At 37.9% G+C, this 22,715-nt stretch overlaps 1 protein-coding gene across 1 annotated transcript in view; it reads right to left on the bottom strand.

Annotated features, from left to right (window-relative positions):
* The window catches only part of PCDH1 (protocadherin 1), a 96,366-nt gene that overhangs the window by 5,647 nt on the left and 68,004 nt on the right, over nucleotides 1–22,715 (bottom strand). The window contains exon 4 of the mRNA XM_053465443.1: nucleotides 19,211–19,430. Within this exon, the coding sequence (XP_053321418.1) occupies nucleotides 19,211–19,430 (220 nt within the window). The remainder of the gene's footprint in view (nucleotides 1–19,210; nucleotides 19,431–22,715) is intronic.

Raw genomic sequence — 22,715 nt, 5'->3', positions numbered from 1 at the left:
CTAGATCAGTAACTACAGAAGTTGTGCGTATTGCAACAGTTAATCTAAAACACACTGTGTGAAGGCCATCAAACATAGGACGTGGATTTCCCTGTACTTAATAATCTCTAGCACAATAGATGCACCCCTGTCCTCGCTAAACATGTAAAGTGAGTAAAGGAGAGGAACAGGAGGTCATTTACCGGAATCTTTTCTACATCGCGGGTTGCAGAGTCGCCTGCCCTGCGGACTTTAGAACTTTATAATGAGGCAGACCGCAGCCTAATCTTGGCACATCCCGGGCAAGCGGACTATCGAAATGTTCACCGCTCTTCCCTGTGGCAGTGCACATGTATAAGAGAAAGAGAAAGATAAAGAGAGACAAGGGCAGGCCAGTCAGACAGGGACAGAGGTAACATGGCATGAGTATACAGAGCCTGTCACTCAAACATTGTTTTACAGGGTTGCCCCACTTGGTAATCAAAGAGAGCTAATGGCAGTGAAAATATTTCTAGATAAATAAATGGCACCAAGAGCCATATTTAGAAATAGACAACCTGGGGCAAAGTTGTAAATGTGGAGCAGTCAACATTGAAACCAATGAACTACCCCTGCTGATTGCTCCAAGTTTAGTAAAAATCAAAAGGGAAACCCATACCATTCCAAACACTAGGCTGATTAACTACGTACATTTTCAAATAATTTAAAAGAATTTTATGTTTACATTGAAAAGATTTTTTTGTAGTAATGTTATATTGCTTTGATATTTTTCCCCCCGAAAAAAAGAAGATTCCAAAATTCCAATTTTTTTTGGTTTTGTTATGCCACATACCCGGCCATTAGTTCACTTTGGTCCTGTGGGATAATGCACCATGAACTCTACCTGATGCATTGCTATAAGAATTTATCAATGCTTTTTCCTTTATTGATGCGTGGTGGACAAGACAGACGATAATTTCACCAGGATTGACTACAAACTTATTCATTCATTGGGTACACTCGTTCATTTAGGAACATTTGATAGACTACATAAAATATTAAACATTCAACATCAGTAAATCAAGTTAACATGAAAACATATTAAGACATTGCCATTTCAAGTGAACATACTGTAAGCTAAATAGTCACGTTCTTCACAGGGCTGTTTACTGAGCTACTTAAAACCATAACATTAAACTTAATCATAAATATTTTTTCCCCAATAACATGCCGAAGTGTGACGATAGACCTACCAACTAAGTCAGTGATTGTCAACATGTCTTTGTTGACTGCAGGCAGGCAATCAGGCCATCAGTGATATCCCTAAATAAACAAGGGAATGTCAAGCAACACACCTCAACTGTTTATAACACCAAATGGTCTGTAATGGTCTTAAATTATGGGCCAGCCGCAACCACCAAGGGCTAGTAATAATACTATCACGTGAAAACCTTTGCTATGTAATACACAAGTTCATCCTATAGTCTAGAATATTTAATTACAACAGTGACCAGTGAACTTGCAATGTCCAAATGTCCACTTGTATTTAATTATCTATGTTCTTCTATTTATAAATTATGATCAGAAAAGGTAGTGGTAGGTTTAGTGGAACCGGGGGCCAAGCTGACAATTGTAAGCCATGAAAATGTTTTAGTCTGTCCAGTAAGCTAGCTCTGTAATGTGTACATTTCCTCACACATTTGCGGTTTGTAACTTTTGCTCGACGTATTTAATTAAATGTAGTGCCACTGGACGCTTGCTGTTTATCCATATGCACCTGGCTTTTTTGTTACTATTTTCTTCGCCGAGAGGGGACATCGGTACCCATTGCCCACAGCTGTACTTAGGTTTTAATTATTGAGTACCAGGGGTAGTCCCCTTCATTATTGTCCTTTAGAGTTTGAAGGCATGGGGCTAACCATGGTTTGGTAGGAAAGAAAGGGAAGTGGGTGGAGCCCAAAGAGTGGATGGTGAACCCCCTGAATTAAACACCCACCTAACCAGAGATCAAAAGTATCTTCTGGAGGTCCGATAATCAGCTGTGACATCTACAGCATTACACTCAAGTCAAGAAGGGTTTCATAGTGCAAAAAGTGATCAAAAGTGATCTAAATTTGTGGACTAATCTAAATCATGGGTCAATGAAGCCCAAGTACGTTATTATTATTATAAAATGCTAAGATGTGCACTTTTAAATCAGCTGCAAAATGAAGAAGAGGGCTACTTATAAGCTTGGCAAGAATTTGGCCATTAATTACCGCTACCATCACTGGCAAGTTAGGAAGGTTTTTCACATATTTGTGGATTATCTAAAACTACAAGTGGAAATTTACAAGAGAAAAGCTAGACACAGCGTGAAGCATAACCGAAGCCAAAGGGAATGTGGGAACAGGCATGCAAATGAAGTACTGAAGCATTCTCCATTTTAAAAAGATCCACTATGAATCTATAGAGGATTTCTGCGCACGAAGGGAGAAATGGAGAAGACAATAAACAATGGCAAAATAATGAAATTCTGGAATAAAGGAGAAAAGTAGATGATAACTAGGAATAAAAATGTCTGCCTCACTCTTCAGTTGGAATGTAAAATACAAAACATTTTAAAGAATAATAGGAACTGACAGGTTGTCCAATGCTGTATTCTTTAGCAATCATTCATTTCATTGATAGAACAAATGCAAAATAGTCACTGAAAAGCAATTACTAGGGACCAAGGTAAAATATTATACATATAGTGTGGTTGATTCAAAAAATATGGAGTACTTTGGTCATATACATCAAAGGCATCAAAGTGAAGATATTTTTTCTGATTATAGCAAGCAGGTCGTTCTTGTGTTTCAATGAATAATATCAGGATAAAATTGTCACGTTCATCTAGGGTATTAACACCATACACAGAAATATACATACAAGAGTATTTAAAAATTGTGAGGTGCAGGGTATGGATCAAGTCGCTTCTGAGAGGCAGCATACAATTCATTCCCAGTGGCTCCCTGCTTCAGTATAATTATATGCTTACTGATTCCAGCGCAGGGATTTCGGAGACCCCACACAATTATACTGGCTGAAATAACAGGGTTGTGGAGGAAAAGTAGCAGGCATTATATTTTCCATGAAGTTGCACGTGCATTGCATAGTCACTGGGGAACACATGCAGAAGCGTCAACCCTTACAGCTTCGAAGAGATCTGCAGAGCTGCGTAATGAGAGGCGCTCAATACACAATGTGGTCTCTTAAGAGAGATAGCTGCCTCGGACCACGAGACGGTGGGTCACCTGAGACATGTCCTTGTAAAAATGCAAGGTAATATACTTTGTTTTAATTAGAAGCTATGATTGTGCAAGACCTATGCTATCTTTTCAAACCCTATAATGTGTTTTAGTGGTATTTAGAAAATTGAGTTTAGTTTCGCCAGTAAAATTAAGGTGATGTTGATCAAGTAGTTGAGTCGCTAATGGGTCACCATGTTATTTTTAATGATGATTATTCATTTATTACAAGCACTTGCCTATAGACCCCTTTGGCTCAAGCATTCTCCATTGGAACTATCATAGCTGTCACTGGCATTCCTTCATAAACAAAGGAGAGAGGGTTAGTAGATATAGTTTAGTATATGTGATATATATGACAAATGAGGATTAACTGTAAGGGTGTGGGGAACGCTTCCTGAGACTTGAAGGTAGAATAAGAATTGACAGGTAACATAAAACAGAGAGCTAATACACTTAACCCCTGCAGGGACGTGAATACAGAACCATTGATCCTATGGGAAAAAGAGTAGGAATCTAACCCTCGTTCTCATATCATAGTATGTAAAATCTGCAAATATGCCAATCAAAGAAATACATTTGAAAACAGTGTGACACTTAAGGTGACAAACCCCTTTCTAATCCCTTTCCCTATGAGTGTACACAGAAAAGTAAGTGGAACAGAAAAAAATATATATATATACATTACATTATTACAATATTATAGAAATGTTTAATTCACTATATTAAAAGTATATGCCTTATATATATATATATATATATATATATATATATATATAATATATATATATATATATATAATATATATATATATATATTAACATGCACATCCACCCACAGCTGAGTGAGGTTATTTAAATGGGACAAGACAATATGATTTAAGTTAGAATCTGCCAGGATGTAACTTGAGATCTGGTATAAAATAAAGACATGGCGGAAATGTGAACTGCTCAATGTCAAGATAACGTAAAGAGGACCACTATAGAATTGTTTTCTTTATGTTTCTAGTTGGCTCATAATCAGAGCTGGCTCATCTGGGGGATGTTAGCAGATCAGCCTGCAGGGTTTGCATGCGTCTCTGGCAGCCACAATGTCCTGGCATCAAATAGTTGAGCGCAAACTATTGGCAGAGTTCTGGTGCTGAGCCGCTTGCTATCAATGTGCATTAACAGTTCTATAGCATGGGGTAACTTACAAGGCCATCAACCTCTGCCATTGCAGCCCTTGGACTTGCTGCCAGCAGAAACTATTGATTTGCTTGACATTAATCTAAAGGCTAAACATCTATTCCTGAGTGGCTCCCGGAAACAGCCAATCAGGAGACTCCTGAGCCAAATACATGGGAGTGTTGACTGGAGAAGGACCAGCATCAAGGTTCTTTATAGGCATTGTAAAGGAAGGGGGGTGAAATACGACGGGGAGACACAGCAGATTGAAATATGGTGGAGGAGAGAATTTGTGAAAATGCATTAAATCGTTAAATGGAGCCTACTCGTGCCCAGCACAATGTTTCTGTGTGATATATTGTGTAAGCTAATGGGTAGGGTAGAACACACCAGTAGCATGTGAATATGAGTCCCCTTATGCCTCTGCAGCTGCCATTAAAAAGGGCCACTGGTTATAAATAAATCTTTAGTATATATCAGGATATTAGGAAAAATGGGGAATGAAGAAACAGGAAAAAAGAAACACCAAGTAATTCTTAAAAGTGTAAGGGGGATGAAATAAAATGTCCTTAGACATGTCTTTGCTTCACAGAAACAGGATAAAACGCAGCACTGTAGACGAATATTAAAAAAATAAATCACCAACAAGATGAGCTTAAGTAAAAATGGACGACAGGTTAAAAAAAAATAGTAGTAGCACTCGTAAAAGAATAAAGTTAGTTCAGAATTGGGAAAATATAACGTTAATTAATTTATGATTAACATGTCGACTAAACGCTGGTGGGTCCTGTGGATGCTCAGAGCAATTACTGACTGGTGCAAAAAGCCATCTTATACTCTCTTAAAAGCTTGGCCACTGTCAAGTTAATCTCCTTTAACGGTGAGACAAACACTTGAAAAAAGGGAAATAAAATGTCTGTCCCTATTTTAAATCTGTTCTGCCATGATATCATTGCAGACCTGTCTTTTTCGGTTAAGGCCATTTTGTACCATGTTTAAACTGTATCATCATAGTAATTGCGGTTAGGCGTAGTAAAATACACAATTCTGCAATGCTTCCCGTGCTAGTTAGCTAGCTGTATATATTGTGCCTGTATCACAATACCAGAAATGTAGTTGATTAAAATTATATATGTACGGTAATTACTGTAAGTGCCCCAGCACTCGACGGGTTAATGCTAGCATACCAGTGAGATGCATCTTGGATTTTTTCCAACATTTTTGTAGGTGGCTGAGGCAGAAGTTCTTACATTTCTCATTATGTTGCTAAAACCTAAATGTGAGATGCTATTAAATGCTTCTTAAATTATGTATTAGCAGCATTAGATGGCTGAGTGCCTCCATTCTTATGCAATATGTTGCTAATTGGGGTTGAACTTTACAACCTGAGGACTATATTCCACAGGAAATGCACCTCTTAAAAATTAACATGTTGTGTTGCATGGCGTGAATGATTACTAATGTGAGCCACTTGCCTTGTAAATATTTATTACACCTGGTCTATTTGCATTCCTGTATTGTTCCAGCTTCTTCAGGGTCTCAGTGCAAAGTGTCTACTGTCATTCATACTGCATATTATTATTATTTATTGTTTTATATAGCGCCATCAAATTCCGTAGCTCTGTACAACGGGTAGACAGGACATAACAAGTAGCATAACAAAATGACTAACAGATACAACAGGTGAGGAAGGCCCTGCTCAAACAAGCTTACAATCTATAGGATATAAATATATATATATATATATATATATATATATATATATATATATATATATATATAATCATACACTGTCTGCATCGATACAGCATACAGCCATTTACTCACATAGCATGCCTCCATTTTAGGTCTGAGCTCAAGCTACATCATGGCAGACACAGGCCTACGCCATTTTCCCCTCTAGTTAGTATTTATTTTTTTTAAACTATGGTTAAGCTTTAGATAACTGAATACTGTACCATATTAATATGGTGTGTGTGTATATATATATAATAAACATGTAAGCATAATGCAACCATAGCATGCTGATTTTAGGCACTACACGTAATGGCGGCAGGCAGCATCGTGCTTTGGCTTAGGCCTAGTAAGGCAGGTTGGCATATTACAATTATATTACTAATACAAATTTATTTACTTATTTTGAATTTGCTATGATTACAGAGTGGATCATATACTATACTAAAATGGTGGAAGACTAGATGCCTAAAACCAACACCAGTAGACAAATATATTAAAGTAATTTAAAACTAATAGGGGGGGGGTATGCATAAAAAGTGACTTTAATACAAGGATTGTAAAAGTAACCTTGTCACCACGGCAACCAACTGAATAGTCCAGTCAGCAGGATCATTCACCTTGGTTGCTATAGCGAAAAGATCACATAAGTTTTGCACTAGAGTCGCATTTTTGCGAATTCTGGGTTCTGGAATAAAGCGGACAGTTTGTCTTTTCAGATATAAACTTCATGTTTACAGTTGTAATGTCATAGTCATTGAATTGATTACTTTGACAGCCATTTGTGCAAACTTTGTATGTCCCACCTGCTGTACACACACACCTGTCTAAATGTTAAGAAGGTAGCGTCACAGCATGTTGGTGACAACAACCAAAAGTATTCTGAGACGTGTCAAAAAAGACAATTTCTTGTCAATAACCTACATATATTTATGAGGGGGTGGTCTTGTTTTGACGGCAATGACTGTCACACACCTGGACAACACAAGACTCCTTCAGAGATGGCTCTGAAGACTATTTTTAGCAGATACTGCAGATGGATGTTAGAATACAAACTACAGAGCTAATTCTACCCTTTCACTAATCTTAAAATTTCTACAGTAGTAGACAATTTAGTACCTGGGAACAGTCCAACCAAATAGTTCTAATAATGTAACCATTATGAAATAAATTTACAAGAGTAAGGATTTCAACTGTGATCTACCAGTGACAAAAGCACCAACTGTTACGTGCTCATTAAACAGACTGAGGGGCTGACTGGCCGTCAGATTTTGCCCATTTACCCTGAGAATAGTGCATAAACCGAGAGAGTTGACCTTGAACTTTGCCAACAACTGGAGCATATGGAGCCATGGGGAAGTAATCAGTAACAATATGGCAATCTGGGGAATTAAAAGAAAGGAACTAACTTTATTAAATGCCAAGGGTTTAACCAAGGAAAAATGAAGAGGTAAAAAGAAAACGAGGAAAGGAAATATTATTTACTTTTACTTTGCCTTATAATGTCCACTACCATGACCAAAACTATGACATAATATATAAGGATGTCATTAGTTGGACTGAATGACAAAGAATGAAGACCAAGCCATTTATTTTCCAAACCAAGACTCTTATTTGTCTTAAGTACAAAGGCCATATTAGTTAAGGCTGTAAGATATCATACAGTTTCGTACAACAATTAACAAGTAAAATGTAATGGGTGTCCTGGATCTTCATCTAGAATTCCGAGGTGAGGGTGCCAGCCACCATCAAATGAAAACAATTATCTTATGGCCTCTGACTATAATTGTCTCCATTTGCAAGCATGAAAACCAACACAATAGGATACTGGACAGAAACTGTATTTTCAACACCTACATGAGTCTCTCCAGATTTCCCCAGAAGACTCATATTAACGTAAATGAATTATATTTGATGGAGGACACATTGTTCAGATTATGCTAGATCATCTTTAATTTCGTAGACATGTTGCAGGCAAGAATAGACTTTTACTTAACACTTTTCCTCTTTGTGCCATATTTCCCACTTCTGTTGCACTGCCCAAAGGGCCTTCTGCCGCTGTCAAATTAGCACATGTAACATTAAATGAGTTCTTCCTTCAACAGACAGCCAAGAAAAAAAAATAAAAATAAAACATTGTATACCACAATTTTGCTACTTGTTGATTTAGCTTTCCTGTATAAGAATCTAAACTAAGAGATGTAGTAGAAATGAGGTACCGGATTGTGAACTATACAGAAATAACTGATAAGAATGGGTATAACCCTTTCTTAACTCCGTTCCTAAAACTACCCTTGTGACCTCTGTGTTTGTATAGTGCCATTTTTTATGCTATATCAGCTATACAAAGTATAATATAATGCATCATGTTTATGTATTTTGTTTATATTTTGACATATATTTATGCAATGCTAAAACTGTTATAAAGTGGAACAATTCTGAACAAAATGGATACATTTATTGTTTCATAGGAAGCCTGTGTTAATGGTTGCAACTCTGGATATTTTGCAGGCAAAATTTAAAGCTAGTAGCCTAAACGTTTAATGTATTTAACGTATTTGATACATTTATAGGAGTATAAAGACACAACGTACTGTAAAAAAAAATAATATATTTTTTTGTTTTAAGACTATTTCGCTACTGAGATTAATAAAACATAATTAAAAATTACACATGAAAGGAGAGAGCGGGAGAGAGGCAGAAAAAGGGATTGGAAGCATGTTTGCGATAAAGGCCTGTGTTATCATCCGGAAGGGAGGGAGCCTGGGGCCGTTATCATTTAATTAAAAGCTCTGAATTCCGTCTGTCTCCACCTAATCAAAGGGGACATAAATATGGAGGGGGGCGGAATGGAGGTAACGCTGCTTGAAAGCTACTGATGGAATTAGGAAGGATAGGATAAGAAAGAGGACAAAACAAGTGAGAGTAAAATAAAGATAAGAAATGTGGCATTGTAACAAGGTACCAAAAATTATAAAACAAATTCTTAGGATGTTCGAGAAACGCGTTGGGTGACAAGACAAGGACTAAGGTTAAAAAAGGAAACAAAGTGCCAGGTAGGAATATATAAAGACATACGTAACAAACGGGCAAGGAATGATATTTAAAATCAGAAGGGTAAATTGAACAACAAGAATTATATTGTGGTTGAGGAAGGAACAAAAAAAGAACAAGGAAAAGACACAAAGAAAAGTGGACACAGCTTCAAAGGAATTTTTTTTCCTTTTAATCCTATATCACATCTAACAATTCAATGCAGGGGCAGAAGCTGAGAGTCCGAAGACGCGCAGATAAAAATCAAAGCTTATCCTTCGCACAAATGAAACCACGGGAAAAATAAAAAGTTAAAAAAATACACATCCAGAGGTTTTCAGTTCATTTCAGTGCCAATTAGAGTATCTGAAAGACATGGGGGGAGGCAGAGAGGGACACCAATGTTTATCCATTCATCTCTGTGCCAATTAGGGAGTAGGAGGGAAGCATAGGCAGGGCAGGGTAAGGGAGAATATAGCAATATTCCACGACTGCCAGCTTGAGGATAGGAGTTAAGAGGCAGCCAGGCAGGGACTGATCATGTCAATCATGTCTTTTGTGACCCCCAGGCACAAGATCCTTGTTACCTGTAATGGTTTGAGTGCACCCCAAAGCACTTTAAGCAGAAACAACCGTAGCCCATAACTCTGAAAGGAGATCCTTCAAAGTGCTAAATGTGAAGCAACCAGTAGAAACATTTTATTGGAATGGACTGACACTGGTCAGTACATTTATGAAAATTCCAGTTTTGACTATAGCCTAGGATATTTTTTTTTTCAAAAATTTGCTTAGTGCCCAAAATTTAAGTTTTAGCTTATTGTAGCCCATTTAGCAAATTGGTGCAGGCAATCAGTGCAAACAATCACACGTAAACAATAACACGCTAATTAAATGTCAATGTTCAGATTGCATAGATGTGATTGGCTACTGCTTTTCATGGTGGTTTTGATGGGATTTGAATGGGAGAAGAACCACCATTCATTAGAATGAGAGTTCTACTGAGCATGTGCAAAAATGTGTACTTAAGAATGTTTCCTGCTTTCAGTAGAAGCAGCTGAGTGGGAGGAGCTAAATGCAATCTCATAAATACATCTCATTTTCTAACTCCAATAACTAAAGAATGCCTGTACTAATTTGTATGCCGTAAAATGCATTGGAGTCCATGCAAAATTATCTATAATGTAGATTTGACATACAAATGGGGCAAAAGTGAAAATCCACTAGGTACTGTGAATTATAGCTCCAATATCCTAAAATTTCAAGGCTTCTGCAGCATTTATTTTAAACATGAGGTTTATAAACTGCAGGTATGGATTAAAGAGAATACATTGTATGTTAAAGTCTCAGACACAAGCTTGCAAGACATTAATAGCTTTTCAACTTCGTAAGAAAAACATATTAAGACTTACTTTATTTACTAGACTAATTCAGCTTTATTCATTACACAGGCATAAGCTTCTATGCACATAGTGTTCTTGTAGTTGCTGCAGACCCATAGTTACGGACTTATATTTGGTTTCATGATAAAGTAAATAGAAATATTCTTGGTCGTACTATATAGCAGAAGACTGACAAGAGCTTACATATCTGTACATATGTTTGATGAGTGTCAAAATAAATGTACACTGCCAAGTAAAATAATCTTACATTTTACAATGCTTTCTTGTGGGTGTTCCTATAATGAAATAAATGCCTGTTACATATTTCAGTTCCGAGTAATGGCCCGTCGGCTTATTAACAGAGCCAAAAGTCAAAGTGAGTCTTGTAAAAAAGATCTTGCATCTGTCTAGAGAAAAGATAATGAATCCTGGGGTCATCAATATATATTTTTCTGATATAAGACAGACTTGAAGGCTGGGGGCACACACTGATCCTCAAACAGATGTTTTGAATGCATATAACAATGTGTTATTGTAACTGGGCCTGGAATTCCCTCTGAATAGTCAGGGTATGAACTCTTCTGAAGTCCCCTGCTAACCTGCAACAGACCTGACACTGACTGATCAAGTGCGGCAGAGATAGTGGATTTATGAGTGGCCAACTGGTGCTCAATACCACTGGGATATGACTAATCCTATAATCTTCTTCTGCTCGCAATGGCTTGATCCTCTTCGGTACTTGATACGCTGATCTCCATTCTATCTTATGGCTCCACTCTATTCAGTGCCCCGCCTGCTGCTACAACCCAATCATACTTAGGACGACTCATTTAATCCACCAATTCCCTTTTGCAAAGACTTTCAAATCCCATGGTGCTAATTCCATGAAAACAAGTGGAAAACATAAAAAAGAGAGATGATATGGAAAACAGGAATAGAGAGGAAATTTAATATGATCAGAAAAAGAATATTGAGGTAAGAGAAGGGGAAAACTTATTTTAATATAAGGAGATGGGAAATCAAGCCACCCACCCATTGATGAACTGCAGCAAGTGACTGAGATGAAGACACGCATTGCATGTACTTAGGTGAATGAAACTGGCGAAAAACTCTGAGATTAAACAGAGAAGGATAAGGATAAGCTTAACATCATACATGAGTTCAGTGAACTGTCATGGTCACAGCACAAAAATAGAACGTTAGTAAGTGGCAGAAAGAATGTGCAGATAGACACAGAACTCCAAGTAGTAAGAAGTTCAGAGCAAACTTGGCTCAGGACCTTAGAGCGAATAATACATAATCGAAAGAGGAAAAATCGTTGACAGAAATGGGCATCAGGCCAAATCAGCGAAGCATCTTCAGCAAACAAAATAGTGACTTAAAGAACCCGGATCGAATTGCAAAACCAGACAAGTAAGAAGGAAGCAAGCCCATGGCACGCTTACCACTAAGCTCTCTGCCTGAAGTGTGGACCTGATCGATACTGAACATTCCTTTGTGTGTTAAAGCTGCCTTCGTTTTGTTTTTTTATCCGTCTCCTCTTATAAGGCTTAAGGGTCATATGTATGTACAGACTCAAGTTCATCTAGAAATTTCTTACCACAACTAAACAATAAAAGTGGTCAGGAATCGACTTTTCAAGCAAATTAACTCAAAGTTGGCAAGATTTAACACAACCTCTGCCTAAGCACTGGCTGCTGACCCTGAAGGCCATAACTGATCACGCTTATTGCCATGAGGATTTGACAATTATTCACATACAGTTAACCTGAGAGCGGCTTACTCGATTTTGCCGTGGACTGGTACCTCGGTGATCTGACCGGCTGGAGGGGGGGGTGGTGATTCTTACTTGCAAAATGTTCCTTTTTAAAAAAAGTAATAAATTATCAAGCAGGGTAATATAAAAAAGGAAGTGGACTCCTTACAGACACATTGTCTCCATTGACTCCATTAACTTATTTCCCGAACTGAGCAGAAGTGACTAAATCACTGGCTAGTCAACTTTCTAGAAAGAAATTGGTGTTTTAAAATCCACTAATTATAAGAAGGTTGTAAATTCCCTTTAAGTCTGTTTTATTATTACCAGTTCTATTATTTTCCATTGAAGGGAACTACTCACCATTGGTCCCCACTAAAATATGTATTTCCTATGAAACTTCAAAAACAGCACTGGTGAAAATATGTGGCCAAGACAAACTACTAAAATCTGACATTTTTATAATGTCCATAATACATTATATTTTATTGCTTTTAAGCATATGTAGTACCTAAGGTGAACTGGCTTTTTTTTTTTTATCAAATCTCTTAAAAATTGAATGCCATCAGTACTGCCAAGGTTCAACTAAACAAATTACTTTATGCAACGGCGGCTGGAAGAACCAGCATAATAGTCAAAATTAACCTTTGTATAGTGATTCACAGTAAGAAAAAAAAAAAACGAAACTTCAAAACAGACTTTAGCACACGGCCAAAAGAAATATTGCAGACTTCGGGGGTCAGAGTTTGTAAAAAATCTATGTGTTCTCAAAATCAAGCTTCTCAAACCGCTGAAGTCACTGCACATCTTTTGTGTGTCGCCCACTCTTGTTCTCGCTGGACAGAGCTTAAATCCTATACTAATTGGTTTGATGTCCTGGCTAACAAGTCTAGTATCTGAAGCCAGGAACAGACGGATTAGTGAGTGACAAGGCCGAGGAGGAGGCAGTGGGAGGTAGAGTGTGGGATATGTGTAAAGTGGTGAGGTTAGGGTGTTAACCGGCTTTATGCTGATTCTATGCTGGTCATAAGCCCAGTAATCTGTTCCAGGCTGTCAGTTTCACACCCAATATTCATGCGTAGCCAGAACACAAGGCATGCACTGGCTGCTTAAATAATACCGAGTGTTGTTTCTCGATATTAAGTAGTTATTGTAAAAAATAAAAACGCAGAAACCAGAACTTTGCACAGATCTCTCGATCCATAAGCAATGTATGTAAGTGAATAAGGGAAATAAAACACAAGGGAGAGGGATGATTTCTGCTAACGCCAGCGTGATTCAATTAGCAACGTTTAACGGGAAAAGATTAGATGAAATGACAGAGTAATGTGTTTACAGCCGGGGAGGGTGTGTGCAATGGGGGACTAACAAGGGATAACCTCACATACTGGAGATTCAGCAGCTGAAAATGGAATTATACCCCCAAGGGCTAGAGGCTTCTAATTGAATAAACTCATAGCGTATATCTACAGCGGCCCAAATACATCCGGACAAGCATGAGGGTACTGAGGACAAGGGCTGATGAGAGGGAGCTGGATATTCTCTCCCTGTAGTTATTAACATAATTGTAAATATAGCTGAATAATATGAGGTATTCTGACTATTTCTACACAATAAACATACATACCTATTTTATAATATATAGTCAGCACTGTTATACAGACATCATAATAAATCATAATAAATGGCTGCTCCACGGTGTCAAGTGCTGTTAAGCGAGGGGTGTCTTGTGGTGTTATGTTTGCAAGGAGCTAATGCATAGCTGTGGGTGCAGGGAGGAGTTGGGCTGACGATTGTGTTTATGGGAGGGACTGTTGTTTTGTGTTGTATGTGAAAGGGGCTGCTGGATACTGCTTGGTGCATGGTCTGCAGATGGTCTGTGTGGATGGGGGCTGCCTAATGCAGTGTGCAGGTGCATATAAAACCAAAAGAAATACTACCATGAAAGTAATATTTAACCCCAGAGGTTAAAGGTATGCCTTTATAATGTACTTAACCCCTTAAGGACAATGGGCGGTCCCTAAACCCATTGAAAACAATGCATTTTGAGCCCGTACATGTACGGGCTTTGTCATTAAGGGGTTAAACTCCAAATCAGTATGTATAATTATTTTCATAGCTTTGTAGATGTCCTCCACCTATTGTGTCTGTTTAGACCCCTAAAAACCTAAGGCTGGTCCTATACAACACCAATACAAGTACATTTATTTAGTATTTGTTTCATAATCCATGGTACGGTACATACGAACATCAGCATAAAATTGTAGGTTATATATATGTTAGATGTATATATATACAGACAATTCCAAAATCCTAGAGACTAAGGGAAATAATATTGACATGAATTGCTGGATCTGGGGCAGTATACTGACATTGGAATACCTGGTAAAGATCCAATTGCATGTATAATGAACTTGCAAGCACACACATGCAAATCAGCATGCATGATGCCAACAGCACCACCTTGGACTCTGGCACAATAAATGGAAATCTCAGGAGTAACTCCGCTGTAATACACTATTAGGTCTGTCTTGCTGAAGCGATCATCATTAAAGCTCCCGTTTATCTCAAGTACCAAAGGAACTTAAATTTTAATTGGCTGCCATAATTTTAATAGGGCAACATAGGGAAAATACCAAGTGTGCATGGCAGGTATTAGATCACACTTAGGGCTTTCATAGGAACACCTTTTAATTTCCCCAGTAAAAAGTGTCAGCGCCTGGTAAAAAATATTTTCATCCCCATTAAAATAGAAATAAGTACCAGTTAAAATGTAATTTGTGAATTCCTAAATTAACAAGGTATAAACTGCAATCTTTTTTTAGAATACTACAAGATTGGATTTGGGAGAATTAGTATGTCAATTACACATTTTACATAATTATGACTGCATCCCCTTGTAAACTTGATTTCTAACTATACATAGCTCTCCCGAGCCAAGCTGAGTCACACCACATAACGACAGCCTATAACGCAAGTCATCTGTAGCTGAACTACAACTCCTGTAATGCTCCGATGGACCTACAAGACCAGTATTCTCAATCCATCAGCACTAGATCAGTGCAGCCCAGTTTTATATATGTGTGTGTGTGTATGTGTGTGTGTGTGCTGTATGCTATACAGCTGTAGTTGAGCATCCCAATATAGACATCATATTAATGACAAAGGTGATGATGTGGATTTCTTGTATTATTTGTTAATACTGGTCTGTTCGGCAAGGATTCAAATGTTAATCTGCTTACAAGGCAAGCCATAGAGGACAAAGGTTTTCTGTCTGGTTTAAGCTGATGTCTTCCCCTCCGATAAAATAAATTCTCTCGTTAGGCATGAATAATTTAATTATTAACCACAGAGTAATATTTGAATACTATTTATCAAAATATATTGTAAGCGGCCAATTGTCATATAGACATATTTAAATGTATTGCCTTGGACTAAAGATTAGAATGTATTGTTTTGAGTAATTATATTTGATTTTTTTTTTTTAAGTTTCTTCAGGCTAGGGTAAATTCCCCTAATAATATTACATAGTTATGACATCACAAATATCATCTAGATTTGACATCACTTGGCAGTTGCAAGTATTTTTTTTTTAACCCAAATTCTGAAATATATTAACTTAGTTCTGGTGCAAACAGCAAGAAAATTCCATTGGATGCTATGGTAACTGCACTAGAATTTCTCTTTATGCATAGCACACACTATGTTCCACCTTAAAACTGCCTGACTTTTTTTTCCCCTCTTATCTAGAAAAATAATGGAATTTAAATAAATATTTCAAGAAGGACGGAAAAAGAAATATTGTTTTGACAAAGGTTTATTGGGTTTACTGACAGAATAATATGGTGTTAATTACCAGATTTGTGGACAAGCCCATACAAATCCTTTTGAATTAGTGATGTACTCTCTGTGGCCTCCACCCACCTCTTGCTACACTACAGGATTATTACTGTTTTTATCGAGGACAATCCGAGAGAATAAAAGTAACAGGAGCCCAGCAACACCAAAAGTAAGGCATTTAAAAGGAGAATATTCTATTTTATTTGCGTGATTTAATTTAAAAACACATTTTCTATTGTTGTGGATTTTTAGTGTTGTAGAACAAACGTTCGGAGCTTGTAGAGGGACAGAGGGATCTGGGACCTAAAGAAGAGCCGTCGTTAAACATGGGATGCCAGAGAGACTGTTTATAAAAAAAAAAAACATGGTGGTGAACACCTTTAGAACTGTTAATATCATGAGAACAACCAAATGGACTGTGCCGGTTGGTTGGACGGTTCCATTATTTGCTAGGTGGCAAAATTTATGTGGGCATGCATTTGAAAATCATGGACTGAAACCAAAATGGGATTTCTGCACCTGGGAATTCCTCGGGTTTAACATAGAGTCTCCGGGCGAAATCCTGGGAAAAGTGTTGGGGACTCCCTGTCCAACTCCCTCTTGCTCCACATCATCTAAAGGCTATTTGAAACTAGTCCCATCCCAACATGCTAGCCCTGCCGATCCACAAAGCCAGTCACCCAAAGGGTAGACTACCCAGATGCTATGGTAACTGCACTAGAATTCCCAATGGGCACTATGCATAAAGAGGAATTCTAGCTTGGTTTCAATACCCTCTGGGTAGATCGGGTAGTCTACGCACTGGACATTTCCTGGTCTGGCAATGGAAGTCAGGAGAGCGGGGCTAGCAAATATTACACAAATAGGGGAGTAAGAGTGGGTAAAACCCACAGCCAAACTACTCTCCCAACCCAGAGGACAAAGAGTGGCTGGGCAATCAGCTGTGATCCCGGGTGCTCAAGATTAAATATGTTTGTGTGATAAATATTTTTTATTCTAAAAGAAAAGCTTTTGGAATTCTGTAAATCTTTATAGCAAATGGTTATGGAAAATCCAGGACCAGAGTTGCATGTAATCAATAAGGCTCTTTTTTGTATTCAGAGACATCCTGCATTTAAACAAAGGTCTTGTCAACTTAATGTAGGTCATACACTTATTGACATGGTGATGCAATATCTCTGGATAATTACAATGCAGATTTCCTTACCTTATTGTTAAAAAAAAATGTGAAGTTAATAAACATGCAGGTTACAAAAAAAGACACATAATGTTCCTTTTTTAAGTTATTGACTTGAGTTTGGTGAAACTGGGCTATTTTACCGAAATCTTACCACCCAGTTTTTTGCTTTAATCAAGGAACACTACAAAACAAGCTGAGTTTGACGGGTTACGATGTCATAATCTGATATCCCAAGGCTCTACATATTGCATGTACAGGCAAGGGAGTATAACAGAGTTTCTGTGTCACTTCCATGTATTTAAATAACACAACAACAACAAAAGAAACATTGTTTAGTCACAGAATGACTGATCCACGGTATTCAAATTGTTAAAATAAAGCAGAACTTGTAATCTTTACAACAAGGTCTATAAAAGGTTTACGAGTCTTCCTCTAACCAGATTAATGCTAAGGATTACTTTCATAAAGATATTTCCGAATAACCAGTGCAATGGCTGGGGATTTAGGAATTGTCAGTCATTCCTTTGGGATTAGAGGGCTCATAACTCATACAGCGGATACCGATGGCAAGGATTTTAAAAACACTAATTTGATTGCCATTTCCTTTGTGACTCTTAATCTTCCTAGGTTGTATGCAATCACCATAGTTATACGCTATATGGACAAAAGTATTGGGACACCTGACCATTACACCAACAGGGATGACTTTAACTTCCACTCTTTTCTGAGTGTTTCTGTGGGAATTTTTGCCCATTCATACAGCAGAGCATTTCTGAGCTCAGGCACTGATTTTGGAAGAGAAAGCCTAGCTTGCAATCTCCTTAGCAGTTCATCTCAAAGGTGTTCGATGGGGCTGAGGTCTGGGCTCTATGCAGGTCAGGCATGTTCTTCCACACCAAACTTATCCAACCATGTGTTTATTGAGCTTGTTTTGTGCACTGGGGCACATTCATGCAGGAAGAGAAAAGGCCCTTCCCCAAGCTGTTCCAACAAAGTTAGGAGCATAGCATTGACCAAAATGTCAAAATGAAGCATTAACACGAGCCTTCACTGGGTCTAGCCCAAACCCTGATTAAGTAGCGTCTTCCAATGCTTTTGTCCATATAGTGGTGCACAAAGCAAGGTCCTTATAGTATATCTGGCCCTTTCAAGTCTTTACTTGACTTCGTTAAGCAATGATTGTAGTTTGGTCCATGTGTCATGAACCTGCCTAGGTAAATATTTTTAAACACAAAGTCCACTGTTTTTTTTATAGAGTTGTAAAAGTACTCAACAAAGTCATTCTACATGGTTTATTTATTTTTATTTTATTGCTTGCCACCTATGGTTAAGTCAAATCTCACAGCACAATCACTATAACTTATTGACTTGCATAATGTCATCATTTTCCACTGGGCTGTACAATGTCAGTTTTGTTGTGAAAGTGGATGCCGAGAGCTAACAACTGCAGCTGCGACACTGTTCAGGAAAGCCAACCATCAGAGCACGAAATTAAAATAAATAGAGAAAATAAATTCCAAAATGAACTTTTGAAAAAGTCATGTTCTATACATCAACCCATAGAACCCCCTAAAAACTATCGAAACTATACGCATACTTAAAATCAGGGCTTCATCAGCAGGACTACATTTTCCTCTGATAAAGATCAAGTTGGGTTGAAACATTGTTTTTTTTGTGTGTGTCATGCTTGGTGACTAAACGATTAATTACCTTTATTTTGCATAAGGTTTTCATTTTGGGCCAGGTGGGCACAACCCCTGGAGTATCACACTACATTGGGGCGATAGGTATGCTTTCCACCCTTGTGTGTGTCCAATATAAAAAGGACCACAATCAATAATAATATAAAAAAACATGTTTAGAGCTATAGTGTTCATAGCTGGACCCTTTCTTACCGGTTTCAGGGTGCTCCATCTCACCGATGCTACCATCAGGGGTAGTACGTTCATAGTGGTCCTCTGGGAGAGCCAAGGGCCCTATTCTTGGGCCAGATGAAGACTTGCTGCTAGGGGTCTCGGACTCCTCCAGGCCGCTGTCGTAATAGCTGTGTTGCGAAGGGTCTTGGATATCAGGTGCCTGATTGGATGTAGAGAATGTCACTCGGCGATGAGGTAACTGAGGAGCAAACAAAAAAATGAATCATTATGTAGTAAAAAATCCTGTGTTTTTCATTTTACCAAATAACATAAAAAATTCATAAGATCTGATGTGACCGTGCTGTTCAAAATTATTATTCATGTTAGAAAGTTACGCAGCTTCTGGACCAACTGCTGTATAAGCTAACCACCATCATTCTCGTCCTGTCAACTTAGTGTGTCCTCTATGGAAGTTTGCAATGTTGAGAGGTATAGGTACAGAAGCATATTTCCTATAGCTGTGTCATTCCTTAGGCATTTAAACATGGGTACCATGCTTTGCATGTGTTTGCATTTAAATGGTTAAGAGTCAAGGTTGATATTTGACTAGCTAATTCCCTTCTGTGTGACAACTAACCCACGGCCTTGGAGGCTGAGATCAGAAGCAGTCTGTGGCAGAACCAGCATTATCTAATCAGTTTCCAGACTTAAAGTTCCCTTCCATCCCGTCCCTGTCCTTCAGAGATGCAGACTGAGCCAATAAGCATCAACAGAACAAATATAGCATGATATACATAATATAGATATCTCCCTGAAATCTACTCAAAACCTTTCATAGTCTATATTGGCCAATAACTGAACATTGCACTACTCCAAAACAAACCAAAAAAAATATCATGTGAATCGGTTAATAAATAAGAAATGCCACTCATATAACAGAATCTCTGTGACTGTAGCTTTAAAATATATAAAATAATAATTAGGGCTAATTTTCTTTTCCATACTCCCAGAGAAATTGATAACATTGCAGTTCTGACTAATTACGCGCCAAGCCTGTGATTATCCGTGATAAACACCTGGGCACACATTTGTAACAGCAGAAAAGGGACAAGTAAAGTCCCCGCGCAACACCCCGTATACAGAATGCAAACCTGCACTTTTCCACTTTCAAGGATAAAAGGAGACATTTTTGATTGGGAAGCTGACATCTGCAATAAAACCGAAGGACAACGACAGACAGACAGACCTCTGTCAAGAGCAGAACCAGGTTGGCGAGGAAACGTAAACGTGTTGTGGAACTACGACTCCTAACTTTTTGCAATACTGGGCACTGTGGGAGTTGTACTTCGACTACAGCTAAAGGATTACATGTTGCCCAAGCTCTCTCTACAGAAGTTGGAGAAACTACAAAGTGGAGGAAGAAATATAAAGAGTAAGACACACAGAGAATGGAAGCACAGAGAAGAGACAAGACACGAGACCTCTCAGAAAACTAACTGCCAATGCATGGTCTGTCTTTGTACCAGCAAATTAGGCAGCTGCCTTAACCAAGGGGTCTCTAAAGCCAAATAAAACACAAATTCAATATATACCATGTATGCTTTGCACACATATTTCTTTAAAACAAAGCATTAAGCACAAAGTGATGACACTGAGCCTCCCATCAAGCCAACTTTCAAGACTTGCACCTCACTGCCTCTTGCCAAACAACTCCAACCTTGGTGTTCCAATTTGGACAGCTGAAATGCCCATATTATTACAGCATGTAGGGGTTGTAGCCGATTCCCTTCTTTGAACTTATACATTCCAGTACTTTACACGTGGTAGTCAGCAACACATACAATGTCTCCTGGAAATGATGTCGAAGTCGGTCACCCTGGGCTCCAGAACAGTTGCTTTTTCCAGAAGAGATGATTAATGTATGACTTACATCACAGGTGGCCAGTACAGTGTCATGGGAAGGGGTGTACACGGCGATGCCAGTTTACATGGTACACATGTATTTATGCACAACCAATTACAAAATCAAAGCCTATAAGCCTTAGCATTACGTAAATTAAATATTGATTTTCTGACAAAAAAATTTTTTTTCTTTGTGCCAAAATACATTACAATACTTCAAACAAGACCGCATAAAACATAATCGCTAATGTACATAAAATGGAAATATAACTAAATAAATGATACGTGTAAAAAAAAAAAAATAGATACCTTTATTGATAGTGTATCCCGTGACCCAATTTGAAGGTGACCTGATATTGCTGCTTTCAGGGGGACTGTTCTCTAATTAATAATTATGTACCTGATTAGCATTTCTCATAGCCAACAAGATTATAAAAATTCCCAATAGCCAATTTGAGCAGCACCTTTAGATAATATATCATTAATATTTACTGGCACCGGTGTGCAGCCGGGGGGCCAATTTAAATTCCAAGTCCACCCGGCCAGTAGCGCAGATGGATCAATGACTACTTACAAGCCAGTGCATACATCCTATTCTGTACTTTAGTTATAAAATCCCTACTTTTGCCTGTGTAGTAGAAATGGGAAAAGGCAGGCCGACAGGCAGTGTTTTTATTTATAAAACCCCTTTGAAATACAGATACAGAATGTATCTTTCACAGGAGCATTAAGATGCCTCTGATTTTATTTTTATCGTAGATGGAGGCCACAAGTATTTCACAGCAAGATAAGCCGTAGCAGTTGCATAAACAGTCGTATTTCAGCAGCCAACACGACTGCTCCTTACAGTTCTCTAAATAGTTTTGCTATGGGAAGAATATCGAGCTCAGCTTGACATGCATGCTTATGGTATGTATGTTACATGGGTGATAGTATGTACAGTATGAATGGATATTAGTTGGAGACTTACAAGTTAAGATAGCACCTGAAGGTTCTACTAGAGGACAGCAGATTTCTCGACAATGGACAATGTAGGCCTACACTCTACAATATACCATAATGTTCCTTCAACAGAAGGTTATAATAAATACCTGTGAATCAGTTTATTTAAATAAGTTAAAGGATGACAGAATATAAGAATAAAATTAGATGCCATCAACCAAACTTTTAGAAAAAACATGGACACTTGGGTTTGATTTGATGCCAACTGATAAATATGGCCCCAAAGGCACAAATAAACATATTCCGAGTTTTTAATGGATGATGTCAACTTGTTTTCTACCACAAAGCCAAAGAAAATATAAAATACAGGACCTTGAAAAAAGCGATAAAAAAAATAAGCACTAGAGTAAGATGAATGGGAATAAGTTATTTTTGTGTGATGGTTTCTGTGAACTCCCACAAAAGAGTGTGACCGCTATTTACGTGGGCGCCAAGTAGCAAATTAATAAAAGGAAGCAGACATGAAACAAGATGGATCAATATGAGTGATAGATCGTGAGAGAAAGGATGGAGATAGACTGCAAAAAAAAGGAGAAGGCAAGTAAAAAGGTAGAAAGTGGATCGACTTATTCAGAAAAAATACAATCTTTTGCATCGTTAGGAATGAAAGGGTCGTAAATTGGAAACCAAATATCTCAAT

The sequence above is a fragment of the Spea bombifrons genome, chromosome 4 (assembly GCF_027358695.1).
Source record: "Spea bombifrons isolate aSpeBom1 chromosome 4, aSpeBom1.2.pri, whole genome shotgun sequence".
Lineage (NCBI taxonomy): Eukaryota > Metazoa > Chordata > Amphibia > Anura > Pelobatidae > Spea > Spea bombifrons.
The sequence above is the reverse complement of the archived record's forward strand: the minus strand, read 5'-3'. Positions and strand labels throughout refer to the sequence as shown.